Source organism: Mercenaria mercenaria, chromosome 2, assembly GCF_021730395.1.
Source record: "Mercenaria mercenaria strain notata chromosome 2, MADL_Memer_1, whole genome shotgun sequence".
NCBI classification, from domain to species: domain Eukaryota; kingdom Metazoa; phylum Mollusca; class Bivalvia; order Venerida; family Veneridae; genus Mercenaria; species Mercenaria mercenaria.
In genome coordinates, this window is record NC_069362.1 from 51,754,401 (window position 1) to 51,777,505 (window position 23,105).

The 23,105-nt window shown below is 35.1% G+C and overlaps 1 protein-coding gene across 4 annotated transcripts; it reads left to right on the top strand.

Annotated features, from left to right (window-relative positions):
* The first annotated feature begins 499 nt into the window (after nucleotides 1-499).
* Nucleotides 500-18,599, top strand: LOC123563954 (uncharacterized). 4 transcript variants are annotated; one of them, XM_045357146.2, is made up of 13 exons: nucleotides 500-545; nucleotides 1,662-1,815; nucleotides 3,741-3,930; nucleotides 5,071-5,141; nucleotides 5,422-5,549; nucleotides 5,904-5,991; nucleotides 6,244-6,353; nucleotides 6,583-6,667; nucleotides 7,542-7,660; nucleotides 8,319-8,468; nucleotides 8,969-10,574; nucleotides 12,195-12,213; nucleotides 14,023-14,163. In XM_045357146.2, coding segments are annotated over exons 2-13 (2,670 nt in total). In that variant the 5' UTR covers nucleotides 500-545; nucleotides 1,662-1,713; the 3' UTR covers nucleotides 14,025-14,163. The 4 variants fall into 4 exon arrangements, with proteins under 4 accessions (XP_045213081.2, XP_045213080.2, XP_045213079.2 ...); XM_045357145.2 differs by lacking the exon at nucleotides 12,195-12,213 and adding an exon at nucleotides 10,939-10,980 and having other exon boundaries at nucleotides 14,023-14,149; XM_045357144.2 differs by lacking the exon at nucleotides 12,195-12,213 and having other exon boundaries at nucleotides 14,023-18,599.
* The last annotated feature ends 4,506 nt before the right edge of the window (nucleotides 18,600-23,105 follow it).

The window sequence follows — 23,105 nt, forward strand, 5'->3', positions numbered from 1 at the left end:
ATATTGCTGTTCATGAAAGCCTCAACCATACCATGTAACCGGAACACACAAAGTTATACAAAGTAACAGGGAAATGAAGTAACAATTACATTGTAATCATAATATTTTCTCCCATGTTACAAGTCGGCCCTTTTCTTTGTGTCGTTTTTCGTTTTTTTTTGGTTGTATAAAAAGATAGGGTTCTTTTGTTTGACTGTGACTCAATGCAGACTTGGAGCGCCGGTATAAATTACAGACTCCGGTACATACCGGATTAACTAAATTTGAACGAAAATATCTTAAATGTATATATTTTGTAACCATGGTGATACTAACCCTAACCTTTAGTCAGTATTTTATGCATATTGTACACTAAATGCATGCGGACATGCAAAAATATGCATATTTTTGGCGTGCGCTACAATTGATAATCACTTTCGGGCATGCGCAGAAGACCGCTCCAAGTCTGCAATGAGTTACATCGCTTTTGTTTGGTACTGGAAACATCACACTGATAACCAGTCAATACTATTCAGGAAGTGGAAAACTACAAATTTCAGGTTTAGGTAAAAAAAAATCCAATTTTTGATAAACTTTACTGTCAACAAAGGACTTGTTGTGAATTTTATTTTATATATGTCACTATCATCGTATTAATATAATATTTCCGGTTTCTAATACTACTGAAATGAGAAAAATACAGGTGCTTTTGACCAATTACAAAGGCAGTGGCTAGCCCTACTCATTTGGCTTATCCACAGGAATCCGTCACATGCTATGATAGAAGTGATAGAGGGGATTTTTTTAATGTTTTTTAGTTTTTTAGTTGAAATTCAAAAACTTATATGTAAAAAAAATCACCCATAAACAACATAAACAGAGGCAAGGGGTATAAGATGGTCAATTTCAATGTTGACCCTTACGTTCTTGTATCCCATGCTGTCGTGCCACATATTGGTAATATCCAACTCATAACCACTGAACTACATGAGCAAAGGATGACTCTTACATAAAATATATACTTTTCCCACCTTAAAATGTACCACAAAGTTGTAAATTATAATTTTCTATATGCTGACACGGCCGTGTTTACAACTTGTACACAACCGCGGAAAGCATTGACACGGTCATGTCAAGGTGTAGACTGTAATAAGTAGCAGTAGAACTTGGTAAAACAAGTTATGATTCGAAAAAATGTTAATAAATACACTAACTGCAAACATCTACACACCTCGGAAAGCTCTATCGGAGAAGAATATATACGTGCATTCTTATCATAACTGACAAACATTTCTTCTTTTCCGGCTATGACGCATGAAAGGTCACATGATCATTTTTTGTATTGGTCATCCAATCAGAAAACAGGTTTCATCCAGGGTTCTCGCTAGGATTTTCAAAGTAGGAGTCCTAGACTTCCTTCCTGGAAAAAGTTGGTGTCCCAGTATGAAAAATTTGAGTCCTATATTTTTGCCGGTCGCTAGATTAAGTCATAGCCTTCAGTTTATAAAACTTACATGAGAGTATGGTCTTAAATGTGATGCATACATGATAGATTAAAGCCAGATTCCAAAGTGATGAATCAGTAGCTGCACATTTCAGACTGGTCTCAGAACAGAAAAATTCAAGCAGATTTATGTTCAGTTGTTAACACCTTGGATGTATATTGCTGTTTATCTTTTCAGGTCATACTGAAAAAAACATGCCAATGATGGTGAGCTGACAAAGGATTTCAGTATGGTGTTTTTTGCCGTTGTGCTGGGTGCAGCTGTACTTTGCTGCAGTGTACTGCTTGTGTTTGGTTGCGTTTGTCACCTTTTCAAGCGCCATGGATTTACTGTAAGTATCTCCTTTTGTATAATCTTAAATTGAAGGAAATTTATGGAAAGTCATTATTTAGAAATGAGATAGTCTTTGAAGGCACTGCCATTGACAGCCATTTCTGATATGATATTGTTATTTAAATGTCTCCAATGCTGTTAAGAAAATAAAAATATTTATGCAAGTTGGAAGCTTTCTCATGGAAAAAAATACACGTGCAACTGGACACCTGTGTCTAAAAGTTTATGCAAGTTGTTACAGATTGTATGCAGTTGAAACTGAGAAAAAAAGTAAGGGTACAGATCTCAGTAAAATTAAAATGTACATATTTTACAATATTGGTATTTTATTTCCTTAACAGCATTGGAGACAATTTATATAACAATATCATATCTGTCGATGACAGCACAGTACTAAGTTGGTTCTAAGTAGAGCTATCCTACTCACCACGGCGTCAACGTCGGCATCGGCCTTGGTTAAGTTTTTTGTACCAGTCCACATTTTGACAAAAAACTTTTGATATAATTATGGCTTTGAAACTTTCAGCACTATGTCCAGTTTTAGGGAAGAGTACATAACTCCATCAAGCATTTTGTCTGAATAATAGCCCCGTTCAACTTTCAAATCTTGGTTAAGTTTTTCGTACCAGTTCATATTTAGTGTAAACTGTTTGACATATGGTTTTGAAACTTTTACCACTTGTTTATTGTAACAGTCTCTACCTGCAAGCAAGGGTACATAACTCTGCAAAGTATTTTAGCAAATTATGGCCCTTTTTGGGCTTTGAAATTTTATCAGTTTTCTCACAAGTCCATGTTTTATCAAAAGTATTTGACATGTGGCTTTTAAACTTTGAACACTTGTTTATTATAACAGTCACTGTCTGTAGGCAAGAGTACATAACTCTGTCAAGTATTTTGGCTGAATTATCATTATGGCCCTTTAGTTTGGTTTTGTTTCTGTACAAGTCCACATTTCTTCAAAACTATTTGACATGTGGCTTTGATACTTTAAATTCTTGTTCATCTCATGATTTCCATCTGTAGTCAAGGGTATGTAACTATGTCAAAGATATTTCGCTGAATTTGGGCCCTTTTTGGACTTGAAATTTGTTCAGTTTTCGTACCAGTCCCATATTTTGTGTAAACTGTTTGATATGCCTTTGAAACTTTTATCAATTGTTAATTATAACAGTCTCTATCTGTAGGCAAGAGTACATAACTCTGTCAAATAGTTTGGCTGAATTATGGCCCTTTTTGGACCTGAAAATTGGTTCAGTTTTCGCACAAGTCCATTTTGTCTAAACTGTTAGACATATGGCTTTGAAACTTTGACCACTTATTTTCATTCATAGTCCCCATATGTAGGCAAGACTACATAACTAGGACAAGGATTTTGGCTCAGTTATGGCTCCTTTCTGACACAGAAATTAGTTAATAATGATAATAAGTTACACATTGCCATATAGTGCGAGACTTTTCCAGTTCCACAAATACAGGTACATTGTTTGTGTCTTATCTATTTTCCTTTCTTTCTCTGAAGATCTCTGGTTATATTTTGACTGCATACTTATATCAGTTCTTCGTCTAGTCGAGCGTGATGTCAACAGATAGCTGTTATTTATAAATTTAGTTAAGCTACACATTTTAATTGATTTGATATGCTTAGTGTTACCATTCTGTTTTTGGCTAATTAAACATTAAAATAGGTTTTATGTACAAGAGTTGGTCCAAAATGAATGTCACAGCATCCACAGTGCATAGTGTGTTAATTCATTGTTGTACATGTATTATCAGCATAGTAATATCAAGTTGTATGCTGATTTAATTCTCATGGCATCCGGAAATATTATTTTCTAGGTTTGTTCCATGACATTATATCTAAATCAACCCTTGTTCATGTGTAAATATGTTTATGTTGTATTGATTGAATAAATTTTGTAGAATTTTGAGGATGAAGAGAGTGTACGAGACGTCTCTATGTATCCAACCAACCAGAGTGTACACGATTCCTCAGATGTAACTTTTGAACCATTACCCGATATACTAGCCAAAACATTAAGTAGCAGAGCACTGAGGCCCAGAATTACATGTAGTGACAAAGAGAAACAATTAGCCGCTGCCAAGCTTGTCAGTAAGTATCACACTACATGATATACTAGCCTCGGCATAAAGTAGCAGAGCACTGAGGCCCAGCATTACATGTAGTGACAAAAGAAACAATTTTCTGCTGCGAAGCTTGTCAATAAGTATCACACTGCCAGATATACTAGCCTCGGCATAAAGTAGCATAGCACTGAGTCCAGCATTACGTGTAGTGTCAAAGAGAAACAATTATCTGCTGCGAAGCTTGTCAATAAGTATCACACTAAATGATATACTAGCCTCGGCATAAAGTAGCAGAGCACTGAGCCCAGCATTACGTGTAGTGTCAAAGAGAAACAATTATCTGCTGCGAAGCTTGTCAGTAAGTATCACACTAAATGATTTACTAGCCTCGGCATAAAGTAGCAGAGAACTGAGGCCCAGAATTACATTTAGTGACAAAGAGCCACTGCCAGATTTGTTGTTTTATCAAATATCAAGTTCATATGTTAGAAGCATTCACTGCCAAATGATTTGGGAGTAAATTAGCAAAAACAACAGAAAAAAAAATAACAAAGATGTCTCGAGATTAGTTCTTTGTTTAATTCCCTAAATAGTTTGTTGTTGTTTTTTTCCTTTGCAGATTTATTCTGTTTTTTTTGCATAATTTTTCTTGAAAAAGCACAAAATTGTTTTTTTATGCCCCCGGCATCTACTGATGCGGGAGGCATATAGTGATTATCCCGTTCGTTCATTCGTTCATCCATCCGTCCATACGAGGTTAACCAAATGGGACTGTTTCGTCTAGCATCAGTACCCGTTACTAGAATGACTTGATACTAATGCAGATGTAACCTGTGACCATTCCTCATCTTCAGACTTCACCTGACCTCAGTTTGACCTTGACCTCATTTTGGACTTTGGTTGCTTTATACGGGCCATCTCTTGGTTAACCAAATGGGACCGTTTCGTCTAGCATCAGTACCGCTTACAAGAATGAACTGATACTAATACAGATGTAACCTGTCACCATTCCTCATCTTCAAACATCACCTGACCTCAGTTTGACCTTGACCTTGTTTTGGACAGGTTGCTTTGTATCGACAAGGATGCCACCGGGGGCATCAAGCGTTTATTGAACGCAGCTCCTTGTTTTTGTTTTTTAATGAAAATATATCTATTTTTTCAGCTATATATAAATCATTCCCAAGGAATCAGCTGCTGTATATCAAGGAGATAGGGCTTGGATGGTTTGGACAGGTAAACTTATTTATTTATCACAAGGCTTGAAGCAGAAAGAGACTGATACAATGTGTAATTATTCTGATGATTTTAAAATGGCAGCATAAATTCTACCAGTACACATACCTCATACATCTTACTTGTGATCAAGAAATGAACTTTCTGTAAAAAATTGCCAGATTGCAATGTTCCTTTGTGTTTACCTAGAAACAAATAAGTTATATGGGAAATAAATTACTTAAGAGAAAAAAATGAAATTCTTAGAAGGATGATTTACATGAGATTATGTTTTTACTAGGTACTGCAGGGTAGTGCAGAAAACATACTGCCAGAGAGTCGACACATCAAAGTTGTAGTGAAGATCTTAAAAGATGATGCTACCGCCAATGAAAAAGCTTTATTTTTGGAAGAAGTTGCACCATACAGGTAAATTTTACATATTTTCTAAAGTTGAGACCAAGACAAAAAAGGGCGGAGGGAAATATCTTAATGAAAGAAAAGGATGAAGGTATACAGGAATAAATGAAGTTTCTTAGTAGCCAAACTCACAAAACTTACAGTTGAGTTTTCTTATCACATGATGTGTCATCATTATTTACAGATATATTAGAAAATACTTTTATATCTGGAACTTCTGGTTTATGTTACGGAGTATGTTCCGGTAAGTGGCAACCAGTTTCAGCACTAGTATCTGTTTGATAGGCTGAATAATTGTGTTTATATTAATAAAATGAATTGTACCTCGGAAGTTTGACTTACATATTACATTACGTATTTCAGGGAATTGGACCACCCAAATATTGTTAGGTTGTTGGGACAGTGTACAGAGACGACACCCTTTTTGACAATATTAGAATATTCAGAAATGGTATTTATAATGTTTTCTTGTATGAATGAGTTCAGAGCCAAATTGGTTTTCATTTTTTTGGAGACACACTTCAATATTTAATTAAAGACAAGTATAAAAATAGATTGTTTACCTTCATGAAATTGAAACATTCTTGAAAATTGACACTGTTAACCTGAACAAAATGCCCCGATTACATTAGAAACAATACCTGTTTTGCTGAGTCACTTCAGCGGCCATCTCGTATTGAATGTGATATTCTGTTTTCTGCAGGGAGACCTAAAATCCTACTTGTTGACCAACAAAAGTGGACCATTTATACAGTTTGCTATAGATGCTGCCAAAGGACTTTCCTTCATGCACAAACATTCCTACATTCATCAGTAAGTTGGGCTCAAACAGTAAATGAATAACTACAAATTCAAGAGTTGCTAAATAAACCTTCATGCATCAGAAGGACAATTGCCTCTAAATGAATAGTGTTAAGATATCTAGATACTCTAAATTCAGTCTTCCTGTTATGAAAGTTGTAAATTTTCTGCTACATGATTATGTTCTACCAGTAGTAAGTATTGCTTGTTTTAATGTTGTTAATATATTGTTAACTTTCAGTGACTTTGCTGCCAGAAATTGTCTGTTGATGTCTGACTTGTCACTTAAGGTTGGAGATTACGGCATTGGAGAGGACTTGTACAGGGTAATATATCTGTAGTATTATCATTCTGTGACTTATACTTTCAGCTAGACTATTTGAAATTTATGTTTCTAAAAGAGCTTTTGTTATCACCCTTTCATCAGCTATTGCCTTTTGCATGTAAACAGGTTTCTCAAAAACAACTTGAACCAATGTTTTCAAACTCTACTCATATCTTTGGCATCATGAGATAATCTCACATGACAGGATTCATACCTCTGGTTTACATTTTGGCAAAATTATGCCCCTTTTTACTTGGAAAGTTGAGTGGAAGTTTTGCATGTAAGCAGATTTCTCAGCAACTGTTTTGTATTGAATACATTTATACTCTTCATAAGTCTTTAGCATTATAAAATGACCATTCTGAGTCAGGTTCCATATGTCCGACTTACAGTTTACATAATTCTGCGTATGTGGATGGATTTCAGCATCATGCCTGTGCTCATTAGACAGCTCTTGTTTAATTCCCCAGTGTTTTGATTAGAAAGTAGTCAGTGAATGAGTTATAAGGTGGTCTAATGTATAAGTTTGGCACAGCTGTCTAGCTGGGACCTGCACTTCCCTGCGGAAACTATGAAACAGAAGTTGTAGGCTAGAGTGTATATATGCCTCTACTATGTTCATGATAGTTGTGGCCACAGAAGAATTGAGGAACTATATTGTTTTGATATATCTCAGAACAAACTAATGATAAACAAGATCAAATTGAAAATTGATTCATCTTTTATAAACATAGAATTTTAATTTACTTACAAAAAGTTACATAACATTGAAATGGTATCATTGCTATTCAAGACTTATTTAGGTAACATGTTAAGACTTTCATTTAACTTGACTGTTGCATGTATGATAGTTTGTCTAACTTGACCATTCACAGGAAGATTATTACGACACTGGGCGTGATTTGTTGCCAATACGCTGGATGTCTCCAGAGTCACTCGAGGTGAAACAAGGTGTCTGGCAGTTGAAGGAATTTACAGTTCAGTCTAATGTCTGGTAAGCTTACAAAATACATATTGACGGTATAAGTATATAGACATTTATTTTAAAACTTCTTTTCATTGTTTCTTTATTTTAAGAGATTGGATTTGGGCAGGGGAGGTTCTTTGTTTATTACATTGTTATGTCCAGACTCGATAGCTCGTGTATTCATTGGCGTTGAAAAGTGATGCTTGTAGTTGTAAGTACTCATGAAATCATGAATCACTGTAAGTCTGCTTTTTGGGGGAAACAACACTGTTGACCAATGTAGTTGTTTTTATGCCCCCGAAGGGAGGCATATTAGTTTTCAACTGTCCGTCTGTTCGTTAGTTCGTTCGTCACAACGTTAACTTTTTACATGAAGGCACTTTACTCGCGAACCACTGCACCCAGGACCTTCAAACTTCACATGCTGATAGTACTTATTGAGTACACGACCCCTACTGACTGGGGTCACCAGGTCAAAGGTCAAGGTGCTGCGGGGGCATTTGTCACCATTAGTGACAGCTCTTGTTTGACATTTGAATCAGTTGACACCATATTCCCTACAAAATCACAAATTCACAATGGGTTATGTTTTCAATATGAGTGAAAAAGAAAATGGAAGTAAAAATTATCTGAGTTATTATAAAGTAATGATAGTTATAGATTTAACACCTGAATATATTTTCAGGTCATTAAGTGTACTGTTGTGGGAGATAGTTTGTGTAGGTAGGAGACCGTATATCAACCTGAGAGATGAAGATGTTCTACAAAAAGTTATACGTGAAGGAACAGCAAAGTTGCCACCACCTGGTTCTGATATACCACTGCATGACAGATGGTGAGACACTTCTGAATATTTTAGGGACACGATACTTGTATGTCGGCAGGCCTGTAGGTTGCAAATTGCCAATCTGCTATGATTCTTCAAGCAAGGTTTTGTGTGTCTTAAAAGAACTTGCATTGAAACATCAGATTTTAGTTCATCAAGCAGTCATACATATGTATGTCCAAATTTCAATATTGGGTAATGTTGATAAATTTTGGGGAAGCTGCTTCAATACTTGTTAGACTATGTACACTTAAACAATTACCATCCAATAATGTGAGTCAGCATTAGTTAATTGGTCAGTGACAGTTTTATATATGATAAATTACCCATAAGATTTCATTTGACAGGAAATGCTTTTTTGATTAACAGGCAGGCAAAATGATTTGTAGAGTTACCTTGTAACGCTTACTAGAGAAGTTTGGCATCTCAGTAAGTTTTTGGTATGTAATGTACTCTGCTTGGAAAAAAACTTTTTATTGAAGTTGAAAGTCTCTGCTTGCATTTTCTAGGTTTGAAATAATGGAAATGTGCTGGCAAGATGTTGAAGATAGACCTTCAACTGATGACATTTTAGCATTCCTGCAACAAATTGAGGAGGAAATGACATCATTGTCACATGACCTTAGTGCTGCTACCTCTAATGGACCTGTAAACCAGACTTGTCCTCAGTCTCCAAGTTCATTTGATTCCAAGTTCGTGATGTCTAAAAATGTGAACCAGTCTAACCAACATGTAGCAGAAGTTCTTGTTCACAGGGTGGATGATGGGGGACAGAAACAAGGTTTTGATGATGATTTTTCAAAATCTGTCAATATCAAGAAAAATAAGAATTCCGAGGGGTTTGAAGATGATTTTGTTCATGTTGAAGAAAATGCCAATGACCTATCCTACCTTTCACAAAATGATTCCATACTGGCATATGGGGGTAACAGTTCTGAAATAGACAAAGACATTTTTGCACCAGATCAGAATTTGAACTTGCAACACCCACCAGTTCCAGTTGGGATGAGTACACCAAGTAAACAGTTATTGACCGGGAAATCTAACCTTTCTGAGGGCTACAACACGGCACTGAGCAATGGCACTTCCCTCAATTCAAAATATGTTACGGCTTCTGATGGCAATTTGCATGTGTCTGCTTTTAATCCAGATTTAGTTAGATCTAACAGTCAAAGCATTTCACCATTTAACCCAGACTTTGTCAGATCTGATCATAAAAGTAAACATTCTTCAAAAGAACTCTTTGGTGAAAAATCAGAGAATCAGAACAGTGACGAAGGATATAGAACAGGTATGAGCAATTCAGCTCCAGATATAGTGTTAAATAATCATAGTGATACAGGTTCTACAAAACAAACTCACGATTTAGGTAATGATAATGATTTAAATCAGAATGAAGACATGAATAATATACAATCATTGAAAAGACTAAGTCCTAAGTTTTCAGATTTAGAAACAGAAAAAGCTAAAGAAATATACATGTCAAAAGGTGCTGGTTTGCCAACCTCAATAGTTCATAAATCAAGATCTCTTGGAACCATTCCAGAAGATGGAATACCATCAGATAATACATCGCAAAGTGGGGTCGTGTTTGATGACCCGGAATCTGACATTGGCATGAATTTTGAATGGGATGATTATGAAGGTGAACAATTAGTTGGACGTGTTCGTTTTACATCTGATGAGTCAGTCGGTAGTTCACGCTCGCCACGTCATGTAGAAGTTGAAGAGTGGCCATTTGACCAGGACTCTAGCAGTGAAAGTCATTCCAAGCCGGGAAGTATAGCAAGTGATAGCGATGCAGAGGTAACGAGAATGTCCGTCGGATCCAACTCCAGCATAGATACGCGTGCTCGAATAGCTAGCATACTTACTAACCGCTTGAATTCTCTTATTAAACAGACTAACACCTCTCATTCTGGTCAGGGCATGTTTTACTCATTTTCCCAATATGATAATGATCTAGATTCCCCAGAGCATGCATTTACTGATACAGATCATCCTCTAGGTAAAGCATCTGTTCATCCAGATGCACAAGCTGTTTTGAGCATGCCCAGTGGAAGCCAAGGAAGGGAGGCGATTGATGTATCTGATGAAACACTTCCACAGGGGCAGGTAATTATACACTTCAGCTTTATATATTTATGTTGTATCGAATGGCAAACTTGCATATGATACTGTTCAGATATCTTTCACTCTCTGCAATGCTTCATAAAATTCATATTAATCATGTTCTTATTAACAAAAGTAATTGATATTTTGCATGTAAAAAATAAAGATGCAGCATATAGTTTGTATTACACAGAATATTTTCAAAAATGTGTAGAGAAGATGTAATTCACAGTATTTTCAGTTGCCATGCTTCAATGTTTTCCTTCATTTCAGTTTTATGCTAAAATTTTTGCTTTTGTCTGTCAAAGTCAGTTTGCTTTAAAGTAATATGAACTGTGTTTTATTTTTATTTCATGTAATATGTAAGTATTGTGTCAGAATATGGATGCTGTTATGCTAAAAATCTTTTGTGTGTTAAATCTTATCTTCTCTCTTGTGAAACAGAGTTTCAGATTAGTTCAGCCAGTCTTTTTATTGTAAATGTTCTAATGTACCCAGTAGATACAATAGTGCCATGCATGGCTAACATCTTTAAATTTTTTTTAATCGTCTCTTAACATTTGACTTTCCACTAAAATTAGGTGAAATATAAAATAAGCAGAAATAATGGAAATGCCCACTGGGTCAATATTCATTGTTTGCAGTGGGAAGTCCTAATCTTGACTTTATGCACATACGAAAATAGTTTTATGTGTGCATGTGTCTTAGCCCTAAATTAATCTTCTGAATCCCAAAATAATAATAGGAGTATACAGACCTTATATATACAGTCTAAAACTCTGATTCCACAAGTATTTTATTAGTGTTCAAAGCACTCTTTACACATATAAACTAGCTATTCTAAATACAGTCAGTTTAGATGAAGTTTCAGTGGTCATTTCGCTGGTATTAGCAGTCAGTATTTGAGCAATAAATGAGCGAAACTATTAGCGTACAGCATGGATCCTAACCAGACTGCGCGGATGCGCAGGCTGGTCTGGACCCATGCTGGTCGCAAACACACTATGTTGGTTTTCCCATGGCACGGCTCAAATAGTGATTTTGTTAGGTACATTAATATAGAAATGTTTTAGTTTGTAGTATTTTATGCTGTTTTTTATTGGCTAGACTAGTAAAGTTAAAGGTGTCTAAATATTAAGCTGTACCTAAATAAAATTTATAAATCACTGTGCAGGCTGATAAAAAAGTTTCTTCAGAAATTTGAAAAGTTGAAAATCTTGTTGTTAAACATAATCTAGCTAATGTTTCAAGATTCTGTATCCAACAAGTTTTATAATTTCCATTTTGAACAACTATTTTCCACAAACACATTAAACTTAGAAATAGTACAAAATGTAAACAGTGCTTGAATTACTTCTTACCAATTAAATGTTTATATGTATCATATATATACTGTTATAATATGTATATTTTTCTGATATATCACTCCAGTTAATCTCTAATCTGTAATGTAACTACCTTTTCAAGATACCAGTAACTAACAGTACACAGTGTACCGGTATATATATAATGATCATTATTTCTCTACTGTAGAATTTTTCCTTCAGAAATTTAAGTCTGACGGACTAATTGCAAAAATAGCCTTCTCATGTGGTTCCTCTTATATTTAATGTATAAAAACAGGACTTCGAATGGGACCTCTGTAAGTTTCTGGCTCCTTACCGTGGAAAAAAGGAATTTTTGCTTTACTTTGAGTTGGTTTGCTTAATTGGCATAAAGATTTATATACCTGCTTTGGATTTTAAAAGATACTTGGTTAGAAGTTGACATATATTTGTGTTATTTTTATGTTTTATTTGACAAGTTATCTATTTTTATTGGAAAAGGGAATTGAACTAGCATTTCCCCCATTTTGTGCCCTAAAAATTTCTAGGTGACTTAGATTTTCCCTTGTCTGTATCACCATACGTCCAAATTTATGTTGTGCATATCTCAAAACATCATAGGATTGTTATTGAGCTTGTTAAGTTGTGCACCTGGTGTTTTGTTTAAGGTTTCAATCAGTAAGACCAGAGTAATGGCCCTTGACTTAGTAAAAGCTTGTGCTGCATGTATCTGAAAAAATATTTGACATGACCTTTGAATTCATTAAAAATATGCATTAAGTGTCTTAAAGTTTGCATCGTGTATCTCAAAAAGTATTTTGACCAAGAGTCATGAAACTTTATAGGAATGTTTTTCAGCATGTGAAATTGTACAACCCCAGATTGTACTTTATGATATTCCTTGAATCTTGCATTGGCCATACAGTAACAGTTAGTGGGGGCACCAGTGTCCTATGGACACAAATATAATTTCACTAATGTTTAAGTATAAATTAAAAAATTTGCAGTTCTGTGTACTTTTCATGATGTATTATTTATTCAGGGTTTAGTGAATAAGCAGGCTGTGCCCTTTACTAAACTAGACAGTTATAAATATGTATGTTAGTACCTGTATCCTGGTGTTAGGAAGAAAATAGTCAGTGAGAGCTCCTAGACCTGTCATTTTATGTGGTTTATAGGGGAATATATTATCATCGATTTGGTTTGGTGCTTTGTGTTAAAATTGATAGTATTTACTGACAAGAAACCAGATTGGGTAAAGTTTCATGGATATAACAGTAAAGTTAGTGTTATGTTAACAACTGAAAAAATCACACAAATTTATGAAATATGTTATGCTTCTCACTACATATAAACACATAACATTAAGCAATTCTAATGCTTGATTAATAAAATCATTAAGTTACCTATGATTTATGATAAAATATTTATTTTCATTGAAATAGTAAAGAAATATAATGAGAAATATAAAGGCTGTAGATTGGGTAATATTCATAGTGGTATTTTTGCTGATAGTTGAGAACATCCGGAATGATTTTAAACAACATTCTAACATGGCTTGATTTGTCGGACTAAACTCAAACATTGTATATTCTGCAATAAACAACAGTTGATCTGTAGACTGATGAGAGAACATTATACAACTTGAAATTGCTGCATGACATCCCATTTATTGCTTCTCAAAAGAATGAAGTTTTATCATAAACATTTCAAGGAGCATGTTAGAATGAAAATAAACAAGACCTTGTTGTGATTTATCATAGTTTTGGATATTTTACCACTCAGACTGGTTCAATTCCTGACCCTCTAAACTATGCTAAATCAGATAATAAACCATACAAAGGCTTTAGCTATTTGGTAATTATATAACCAACTATGAGTCCCAAAGTCTGAACAACATAATATGGCTGCTGACTATCAAATCATGAAAATAAAAACTACTAAAATGTTACCCAGTGTACAGTAATTAGTTAATTTCAGATTGTTGTGTGAATGTTCAATGCCTTTGCCCGAGTTTCAATGAGTAACATGTTTAATTTCACACAGTTACAGTGTCATTAGTTGTTGCACACATTGACCAATTATAAAACTAAACATTTACTCAGATTATTACTTGTGTATTACAGGATGGGCAGTTTATCAAAGACGATTTGGACAAGATCGCAGCATCTGTACTACGGAAAGATGATACACCAGAGGTTGTTGTTAGCGAGCCTCATGATCGAATGTTGCCAAACACAATTACTGATGCTATGGCTTAACTCTTCCATATAAATGTGATATTTGTTTTTCAAGTAGCCATATTTAACATTATTGACAATCTGTAAGGACATTGGTCTGTTAGCTGTCTGCTCATCCTTATGTTTGTTTAGTGGATTTTAAAGTTCACCTCAGCCAAAGTCTTGAGGTGAGCGGGTCAGATCTTATATTGTCTGTTACCTGATATCTGTTGTGATAAACCGAACTTGTGGATACCTTAGCACTTTTGTTTATCAACACAAATTTCAGCCAAAGTAACACAGAAGTTATTGTATATGACCTTGAGGGGACAGGGTTGGTTTTCTGATTAAGAAATAGCAAATTTTCTTCTCATAAATGATAATAAATCAGGTGCCACTGTGATCCTCTTGTTGCATTTGTCATTGAAGGTTGTAAGACTGAACACTTGACTAATACACTGAAGCAGGATTAATTGAAGACTACATGTAACGATTGGTAAATTTAAAAAAAAGCCTATCATGTTTATGTAGTCAACTTCATATTCTAGACTTGTGTTGCAGTTGTGTAAGAATGTTTTATCCAGATAGTCAGGATTTGCATTTAGTGTGTTTTACTGTACAGATAATTTATTGTTATTGCCGACTAAATATTTGTGGTGTGCACCAGATAAGTAATTGTGATACACCCACTGATTTGATAATATATAGGTGTATACTTTCCCGGTATGTCACAGTCATTTTCAGAAACAGGCTTAGGTTTTTGTTGTTTTGGCCTACTGATGTACTGTATTGTCAGTGTTAAGAGATCAACCAGGGTTCTTATGATATACACACATTTGGTGCATTAAACAATGAGTAATACAGAGACTTGTCTAAATACAACTTATTTCTGATTTGAACAAAATGGGTTTATATTAAAATGACACCTGATGGATCAGTATAGAGGGAATTGTTATTTAGATCCACAATGTTTTTGAGAAATGCTTTCCAGACTACAAATTGAATTACAGCAGATGTATGTAGTATGCAGCGGAAAGTTTGAATAAATACCAGTAACTAGTATTTCGATTGATTTTTGGCTAGGACTGCAATGTTTGTACAAACGTTCCATTCAAACCAGACTTTAATTTTGCACTTGCATTTAACTTCCTTCAACAAGACATTAATCAGGTGTTATATTGAGAAAGCACCAGCAACCTGATATATAGAAGTAGAAGTAAGGAAAGACATTGTCTCTGTATTATGATTGTTTGAACAAGAAACAATGAGAATTATTGTTGTGATAATATAGTAGCAGCTATAGAAATGCATTTATGTTGAATACCAGTATATATTTTGTATCATTCATTTACACAATTTCATTTTGCTTATTATATACCTGCTGTTTCTTAAAAACACCTTATTCGTTTTACATTTTATGAACAATATCAGAACATGTTTACTTGATAAGTGATTTTTATGCCCCCAGCATCTACTGATGCAGGAGGCATATAGTGATTGTCCTGTCTGTACATCCGTCCATACGAGGTTAACCAAATGGGACCGTTTCGTCTAGCATCAATACCCCTTACTAGAATGACTTGATACTAATGCAGATGTAACCTGTGACTATTCCTCATCTTCAGACATCACCTGACCTCAGTTTGACCTTGAACTTGACCTTGTTTTGGACTTAGGTTGCTTTGTATTGACAAGGATGCCACTGGGGGCATCAAGCGTTTATTGAACGCAGCTCCTTGTTTGATTTAAGATGGAATGGAGTAGACAAAAAACTGTTAAAAAATTTAACCATCTATTAGTATAGAAGGTTGAGTTCAGTGTATTATTGTTAGAATTATCTTGCTGTAAACTATGGTACAATTTCGTTTGTAATGTTGGCAAATTAATGGAAATTGTTTGAGTAGACAGTTGTTCTGTAAAAAAAATAACTTCATAAATCTATGTTGTTTTCTACTTTATGTTAGATATATCAGCTGCAATACTGGTTATATATTTGTTCAGATTGTTCATTTAGTGTGTATAAATATTTCTGCTTCCTTTTTGTATTTTGCAATAAATAATATATATATTTGTAAGTAAAAAGATAAACCATAACTTTACTGGTGTAGTTAGGACATCAAACAATTGATTATTCATAAAGTCAGTATATATATATATATATTACAATATACCTAACATATTTCTAGTCACAAACTTACAGGTAAAAGGTTGTTGGATATATTAAAGATATGTTTTATAATTTGTTTGACCTAAATTTTAGGCTACACATTTTCCTGTTCTTAGCTGTATTTATTGTTCATTCCAGAATGAAATAGAATCAGTTGATGGGCTAAATAAAACAACTTTTTTGTCAATGCAGGCTATATTTTACTTTTAGTGTAGAATTTGGAAAATTTTGTCAATTTTTGTATGATACCTGCTTGAAGAATAGTGGACTAATCAAGATGACATTCATGTTGTGTAATACAGAATTCATTTTCACTACTACTCATTAAAATCATTTTATGTTTATGGCCTGTATGTGTTTTGATGTATTGTTAAAATGTTGTTTTTTTCATTTTTTCACCCATGTTGTTATATCTTTTGCACTTAGAAAGCTAACAGGCTTAGCTTGATAGATTATAGGGCTATTATAACTTTATTTTCTTACTCTGAAATCCAAAAATATCCTCAAGTAGAGATTACATCATCAAATCATCATTGAAGCTTTAAATAAATTACATGTTGTGTAAGTATACTACTAGAACATTATTGATTTGAAGATGTGTATGTTACAGTGAACTACATAAATCCTTATCTGCCATAGCAAGCTCATCTCCCAATAATTTTTATTTTATGATTTTTATTATTATGATTAAGAGTTGTTGCCATGTCATACTTGTATGACTTCCTTTTTTATTGCATAAGTTACATATCCTCATAGGTGTCAGATTTCAGAACAAGATATTCTTATAATATAGCCTTGCACTGCAACTATACTTTGGAAAACTATAAACATATATTAACCTGTAGCAAGGAACTCCATTAAATTTATCAGACAGTCCTTCAGCAGATGCTTTTTATTTTTGGATTTAAAGTATTGAAGTCACAACGTCTCTAATATTGGTAGGACAGTAATAATACAGTCTGCTATATTATAAACACAGACAAAATTTACATTGGAATGTATTTTTCATAAGCAACTGGTTTTAAACAGTTGATGGTGTTAATTTTAGAGTTTGTTCCATGTGGAAAATAATGTAACTTGATTGTTTATTCAACAGAAATAAAGAGGTTTCTGACTAGTGCAATAAAACTGTCTACATTTGTTGTTTCCTTTCTTTAGTTTTCTGTTTGAGTTTAGGGTTTTGGAAACCTAAAGTTAGTATTTTTAAAACCCACGCTATAAGCTGCATTGGTCAGTTCCAGTTTTAGTAGAGTCATTGCATTGGACTTCAATTGAAACGCATCTAAAGCTAAAAGCGTGTCCTGAACAAGTTTTGTGTTTTTGGCAAAGGTTTCAAAAACTTCACTTTTTTCGATTTTAATATGTTTCTTTGCAGGCTCATCACAATCCGCCATTGTTACAGGTTGTACTTTGACTCATGTTTTCCATAAAGTTGTTTCTGACAAATGCATAAAAGGAGAAAAAAATGGAAACAAAAATGCTTTGGCTTATACAACATTTGAATAGCATTATAATTAGTTAATTGGTAAGCTTGGTTGTTGTAAGAATTCTCATGCTAAGTTTTTGAACAAAGACACATTTTGTTATCATGGCTTAAAAAGTCTACATTAAGTTTTGTATTGTTACCATGTCAATATCAGTTGTATTTTTTCAAAGATTATTTAGTTTGATAAGTAATTTACCATATCAGATTGATTATTTAGAAATCTTGTAACAAGAATATATTGTAATTTAGTTTACAAGCTGAAAACGATTGTATGTTTTTGCTGTCAATAGAATTGTCTATTGTAACCAAATGTATTCTTGATATACAGTTGGTGATTACTTGAGGTCACACAGGGCAAAATGAGTCGTCTTGTGTTTCCAGCAGTGTGCCAGGGACCACAAGAATTGGTGCTCGAGCCTTTAGTGTGTGAGCAAGAGGTGTTTCACTGTAAATGTAACATTCCTCCAACATACTGTTTGGTAACAGGCGGTTAAAGTTATTAAAGGTATATTCCAAATCTCACAAGTCAGTGTTTCTGCCCCAGGAGACCTGATCATATACAGTTTATATCAGATTCTGAAAAATAAAAGAAGAAATTCCTACTAACCTGTTACAGAATTGATAAATCAAACAGTACTTCATTATTCCTCTGTTATCTCCTCACCAAACAATAATCCATGTATTCAGTCATCAGTATGTTGGTAGTATGTCTCAGAAAATACTGTCATGATGTAAATAGCATTGTTAAAAATGGGAAAATGTTGCCAAAGTTTGAGCTTCATAAAAAGCAAATGAGTATTATTATTTACAGAAAAATAAAACAAACTAGCAGTATGTTTCCTGTTATTATTTCATTATTTGATTTATTCCTAAAGTTGATATCAGGATAATACAGTCCATTGAGCAATTGAAGCTGTTACAGCCTTCAACAAGTTGATTTCATGAAAATACTACCCACTGGATCATTCGAGCTGGTGTAGCCTTCCCCAGGTTGATATCAGAATAATACTGTCCATAGAGCAATTGAAGCTGTTACAGCCTTCCGCAAGTTGATTTCATGAAAATACTACCCACTGGATCATTCAAACCGGTGCAGCCTTCCCCAAGTTGATATCAGGATAATACTATCCATTAAACAATTCAAGCTGGTGTAGCCTTCCTCAAGTTGATATCAGGATAATACTGTCCATTGAGCAATTGAAGCTGTTACAGCCTTCCACAAGTTGATTTCATGAAAATACTACCCACTGGATCATTCAAGCTGGTGTAGCCTTCCCCAAGTTGATATCAGGATAATACTGTCCATTGAACAATTCAAGCTGGTGTAGCCTTCCCCAAGTTGATATCAGAATAATACTGTCCATTGAGCAATTGAAGCTGTTACAGCCTTCCACAAGTTGATTTCATGAAAATACTACCCACTGGATCATTCAAGCTGGTGTAGCCTTCCCCAAGTTGATATCAGGATAATACTGTCCATTGAACTATTCAAACTGGTGCAGCCTTCCCCAAGTTGATATCAGGATAATACTGTCCATTGAGCAATTCAAGCTGGTGCAGCCTTCCCCAAGTTGATATCAGGATAATACTGTCCATTGAGCAATTCAAGCTGGTGTAGCCTTCCCCAAGTTGATATCAGGATAATACTGTCCATTGAACTATTCAAACTGGTGCAGCCTTCCCCAAGTTGATATCAGGATAATACTGTCCATTGAGCAATTCAAGCTGGTGCAGTTTTCCTCAAGTTGATATCAGGATAATACTGTCCATTGAGCAATTCAAGCTGGTGTAGCCTTCCCCAAGTTGATATCAGGATAATACTGTCCATTGAACTATTCAAACTGGTGCAGCCTTCCTCAAGTTGATATCAGGATAATACTGTCCATTGAGCAATTCAAACTGGTGCAGCCTTCCTCAAGTTGATATCAGGATAATACTGTCCATTGAGCAATTCAAGCTGGTGCAGCCTTCCCCAAGTTGATATCAGGATAATACTGTCCATTGAGCAATTCAAACTGGTGCAGCCTTCCCCAAGTTGATATCAGGATAATACTGTCCATTGAGCAATTCAAACTGGTGCAGCCTTCCTCAAGTTGATATCAGGATAATACTGTCCATTGAGCAATTCAAGCTGGTGCAGCCTTCCTCAAGTTGATATCAGAAAATACTGTCCATTGAGCAATTCAAACTGGTGCAGCCTTCCCCAAGTTGATATCAGGATAATACTGTCCATTGAGCAATTCAAACTGGTGCAGCCTTCCCCAAGTTGATATCAGGATAATACTGTCCATTGAGCAATTCAAGCTGGTGTAGCCTTCCCCAAGTTGATAACAGGATAATACTGTCCATTGAGCAATTCAAACTGGTGCAGCCTTCCCCAAGTTGATATCAGGATAATACTGTCCATTGACAATTCAAGCTGGTGTAGCCTTCCCCAAGTTGATATCAGGATAATACTGTCCATTGAACTATTCAAACTGGTGCAGCCTTCCCCAAGTTGATATCAGGATAATACTGTCCATTGAACTATTCAAACTGGTGCAGCCTTCCCCAAGTTGATATCAGGATAATACTGTCCATTGAGCAATTCAAGCTGGTGCAGCCTTCCCCAAGTTGATATCAGGATAATACTGTCCATTGAGCAATTCAAACTGGTGCAGCCTTCCCCAAGTTGATATCAGGATAATACTGTCCATTGAGCAATTCAAGCTGGTGTAGCCTTCCCCAAGTTGATATCAGGATAATACTGTCCATTGAGCAATTCAAGCTGGTGTAGCCTTCCACAAGTTGATATCAGGATAATACTGTCCATTGAACTATTCAAACTGGTGCAGCCTTCCACAAGTTGATATCAGGATAATACTGTCCATTGAACTATTCAAACTTGTGCAGCCTTCCACAAGTTGATATCAGGATAATACTGTCCATTGAACTATTCAAACTGGTGCAGCTTTCCTCAAGTTGATATCAGGATAATACTGTCCATTGAACTATTCAAACTGGTGCAGCCTTCCGCAAGTTGATTTCAGGATAATACTATCCATTGAACAATTGCAGGGGCCTCCGCCACCGAGTGGTTAAGGTCGCTGACTTCAAATCACTTGCCCCTCACCGAAGTGGGTTCGAGTCTCACTCCTGGTGTTGAATTCTTCATGTAAGGAAGCCATCCAGCTGGCTTACAGAAGTTCAGTGGTTCTACCCACGTGCCTGCCCGAAAAGCTGGAAAGTCGCCATATGACCTACAATTGTGTAAATGCGACGTTACACCCAACGAAACATACATGAACACCATATCTTACATTTTCACTGTGAAAATATTGCATCAATCTTGCACTAAAACAAACAAATATCCTCTATATTCTCACACCTATATTTATTCTGAATACTTTGTCTCATAGGCGAGAAAGGGTAATCATTTATCTATGTACCATGACCTTTTAGACAGGGATTGGGGTCTTGTGCATGACACTGTCTTATGGAGTCAAACTTTTCTATCAAATAAAAAACATTGTTCAATGCATGCTGAAATTGTGATGCAATAAATTAAAAAATGACCTTCATAACTCTGAATTGTGACCTTCTCTTTTGCGATAAGGAATGGGTTTGTACATATGATACATCATTTAATAAAGACTGGCCTATGTTTGCCTAAGACTGGACAAAATCTGATGGTTGCACACACACTTTAACCTATATACACCCATTGTTGAGCTCCCCACTCATTGATTGACAGTTAACAAAAATGGCTTCGGCGTTGGCGTCACACCTTGGCTAAAGTTTTGCATGCGATGTATAGCTGTCATTTAAAGGCATATAGCTTTGAAACTTGTTTTTTCTTTTTCTAGGTCAATTACCAGTACCAACCTCACATGGTCAAGTCCTATAACTCTAATGTATTTTGGCCAAATTATGCCCTCTTTCCAAGACCTAGAAAATCCTGGTTAAAGTTTTGCATGGAAGTTACTATCTCCAAAACTAATGCAGACATTGAATTGAAACTTTACATGTTTTTTCAGGCTTATAAAACTAGGTAATAGCATCAAGTCTCATAATTCTGACATTTATTTTAGCCAAATTATGCCCCCTTTTGGACTTAAAAAATCCTGGTTAAAGTTTTGAATGCAAGTATATAATTATAGGTATTCTTGAAAAACATATAGCTTTGAAAATTATTTTTAGCTCGACTATTCGAAGAATAGGGGAGCTATCCTACTCGCCCCGGCGTCGGCGTGAGCGTCACACAAATGTTAAAGTTTGCGTACCACCCCAAATATTTTCAAAGTCCATTGAGATATTGCTTTCATATTTTGCATACTTGTTTACCATCATGACACCAGTCTGTAAAAAGGAGGAGGCAACTCTATCAAGCATTTTGACTGAATTATGGCCCCTTTTCGACTTAGAATAAATGTTAAAGTTTGCGTACCACCCCAAATATTTTCAAAGTCCATTGAGATATTGCTTTCATATTTTGCATACTTATTTACCATCATGACCCCAGTCTGTAAAAAGGAGGAGGCAACTCTATCAAGCATTTTGACTGAATTATGGCCCCTTTTTGACTTAGAATAAATGTTAAAGTTTGCGTACCACCCCAAATATTTTCAAAGTCAATTGAGATATTGCTTTCATATTTTGCATACTTGTTTACCATCATGACCCCAGTCTGCAAAAAGGAGGAGGCAACTCTATCAAGCATTTTGACTGAATTATGGCCCCTTTTCGACTTAGAATAAATGTTAAAGTTTGCGTACCACCCCAAATATTTGCAAAGTCCATTGAGATATTGCTTTCATATTGTGCATACTTGTTTACAATCATGACCCCAGTCTGTAAAAAGGAGGAGGCAACTCTATCAAGCATTTTGACTGAATTATGGCCCCTTTTCGACTTAGAATATGCTTATTGTAATGTTACTAGTTTTGGAGATAGTAACTCATGTGCAAATCTTTAACTAGGATTTTCTAAGTCCAGAAGGGGACATAATTATATTTTGTCCAAAATACATGTCAGAGTTGTGGGACTTGATCCTGTGAGGTTGGTTTTTTGATTTAACCATATTTTATTGCTTACATATACATGCAAAAAGATACATAAAATTTTATTAAGCCCTTGCTTATATTATACTACCAGGCACTGAGAATAGTCGAGCGCGCTGTCCACTGACAGCTCTTGTTTCTTTTTCTAGGTCAATAACTAACCTCTAGGAAGGGCTTAATAAAATTTTATGTATCTTTTTGCATGTATATGTAAGCAATAAAATATGGTTAAATCAAAAAACCAACCTCACAGGATCAAGTCCCACAACTCTGACATGTATTTTGGACAAAATATAAT

Excerpts from the sequence above, each read along its gene's own strand:
- LOC123563954 (XM_045357144.2), top strand. The coding sequence starts at position 1,714 with ATGGTGTTTTTTGCCGTTGTGCTGGGTGCAGCTGTACTTTGCTGCAGT. Across the intron at positions 8,469-8,968 it reads ATACCACTGCATGACAGATG|GTTTGAAATAATGGAAATGT; the intron begins GTGAGACACTTC and ends TGCATTTTCTAG. Across the intron at positions 10,575-14,022 it reads AAACACTTCCACAGGGGCAG|GATGGGCAGTTTATCAAAGA; the intron begins GTAATTATACAC and ends TGTGTATTACAG.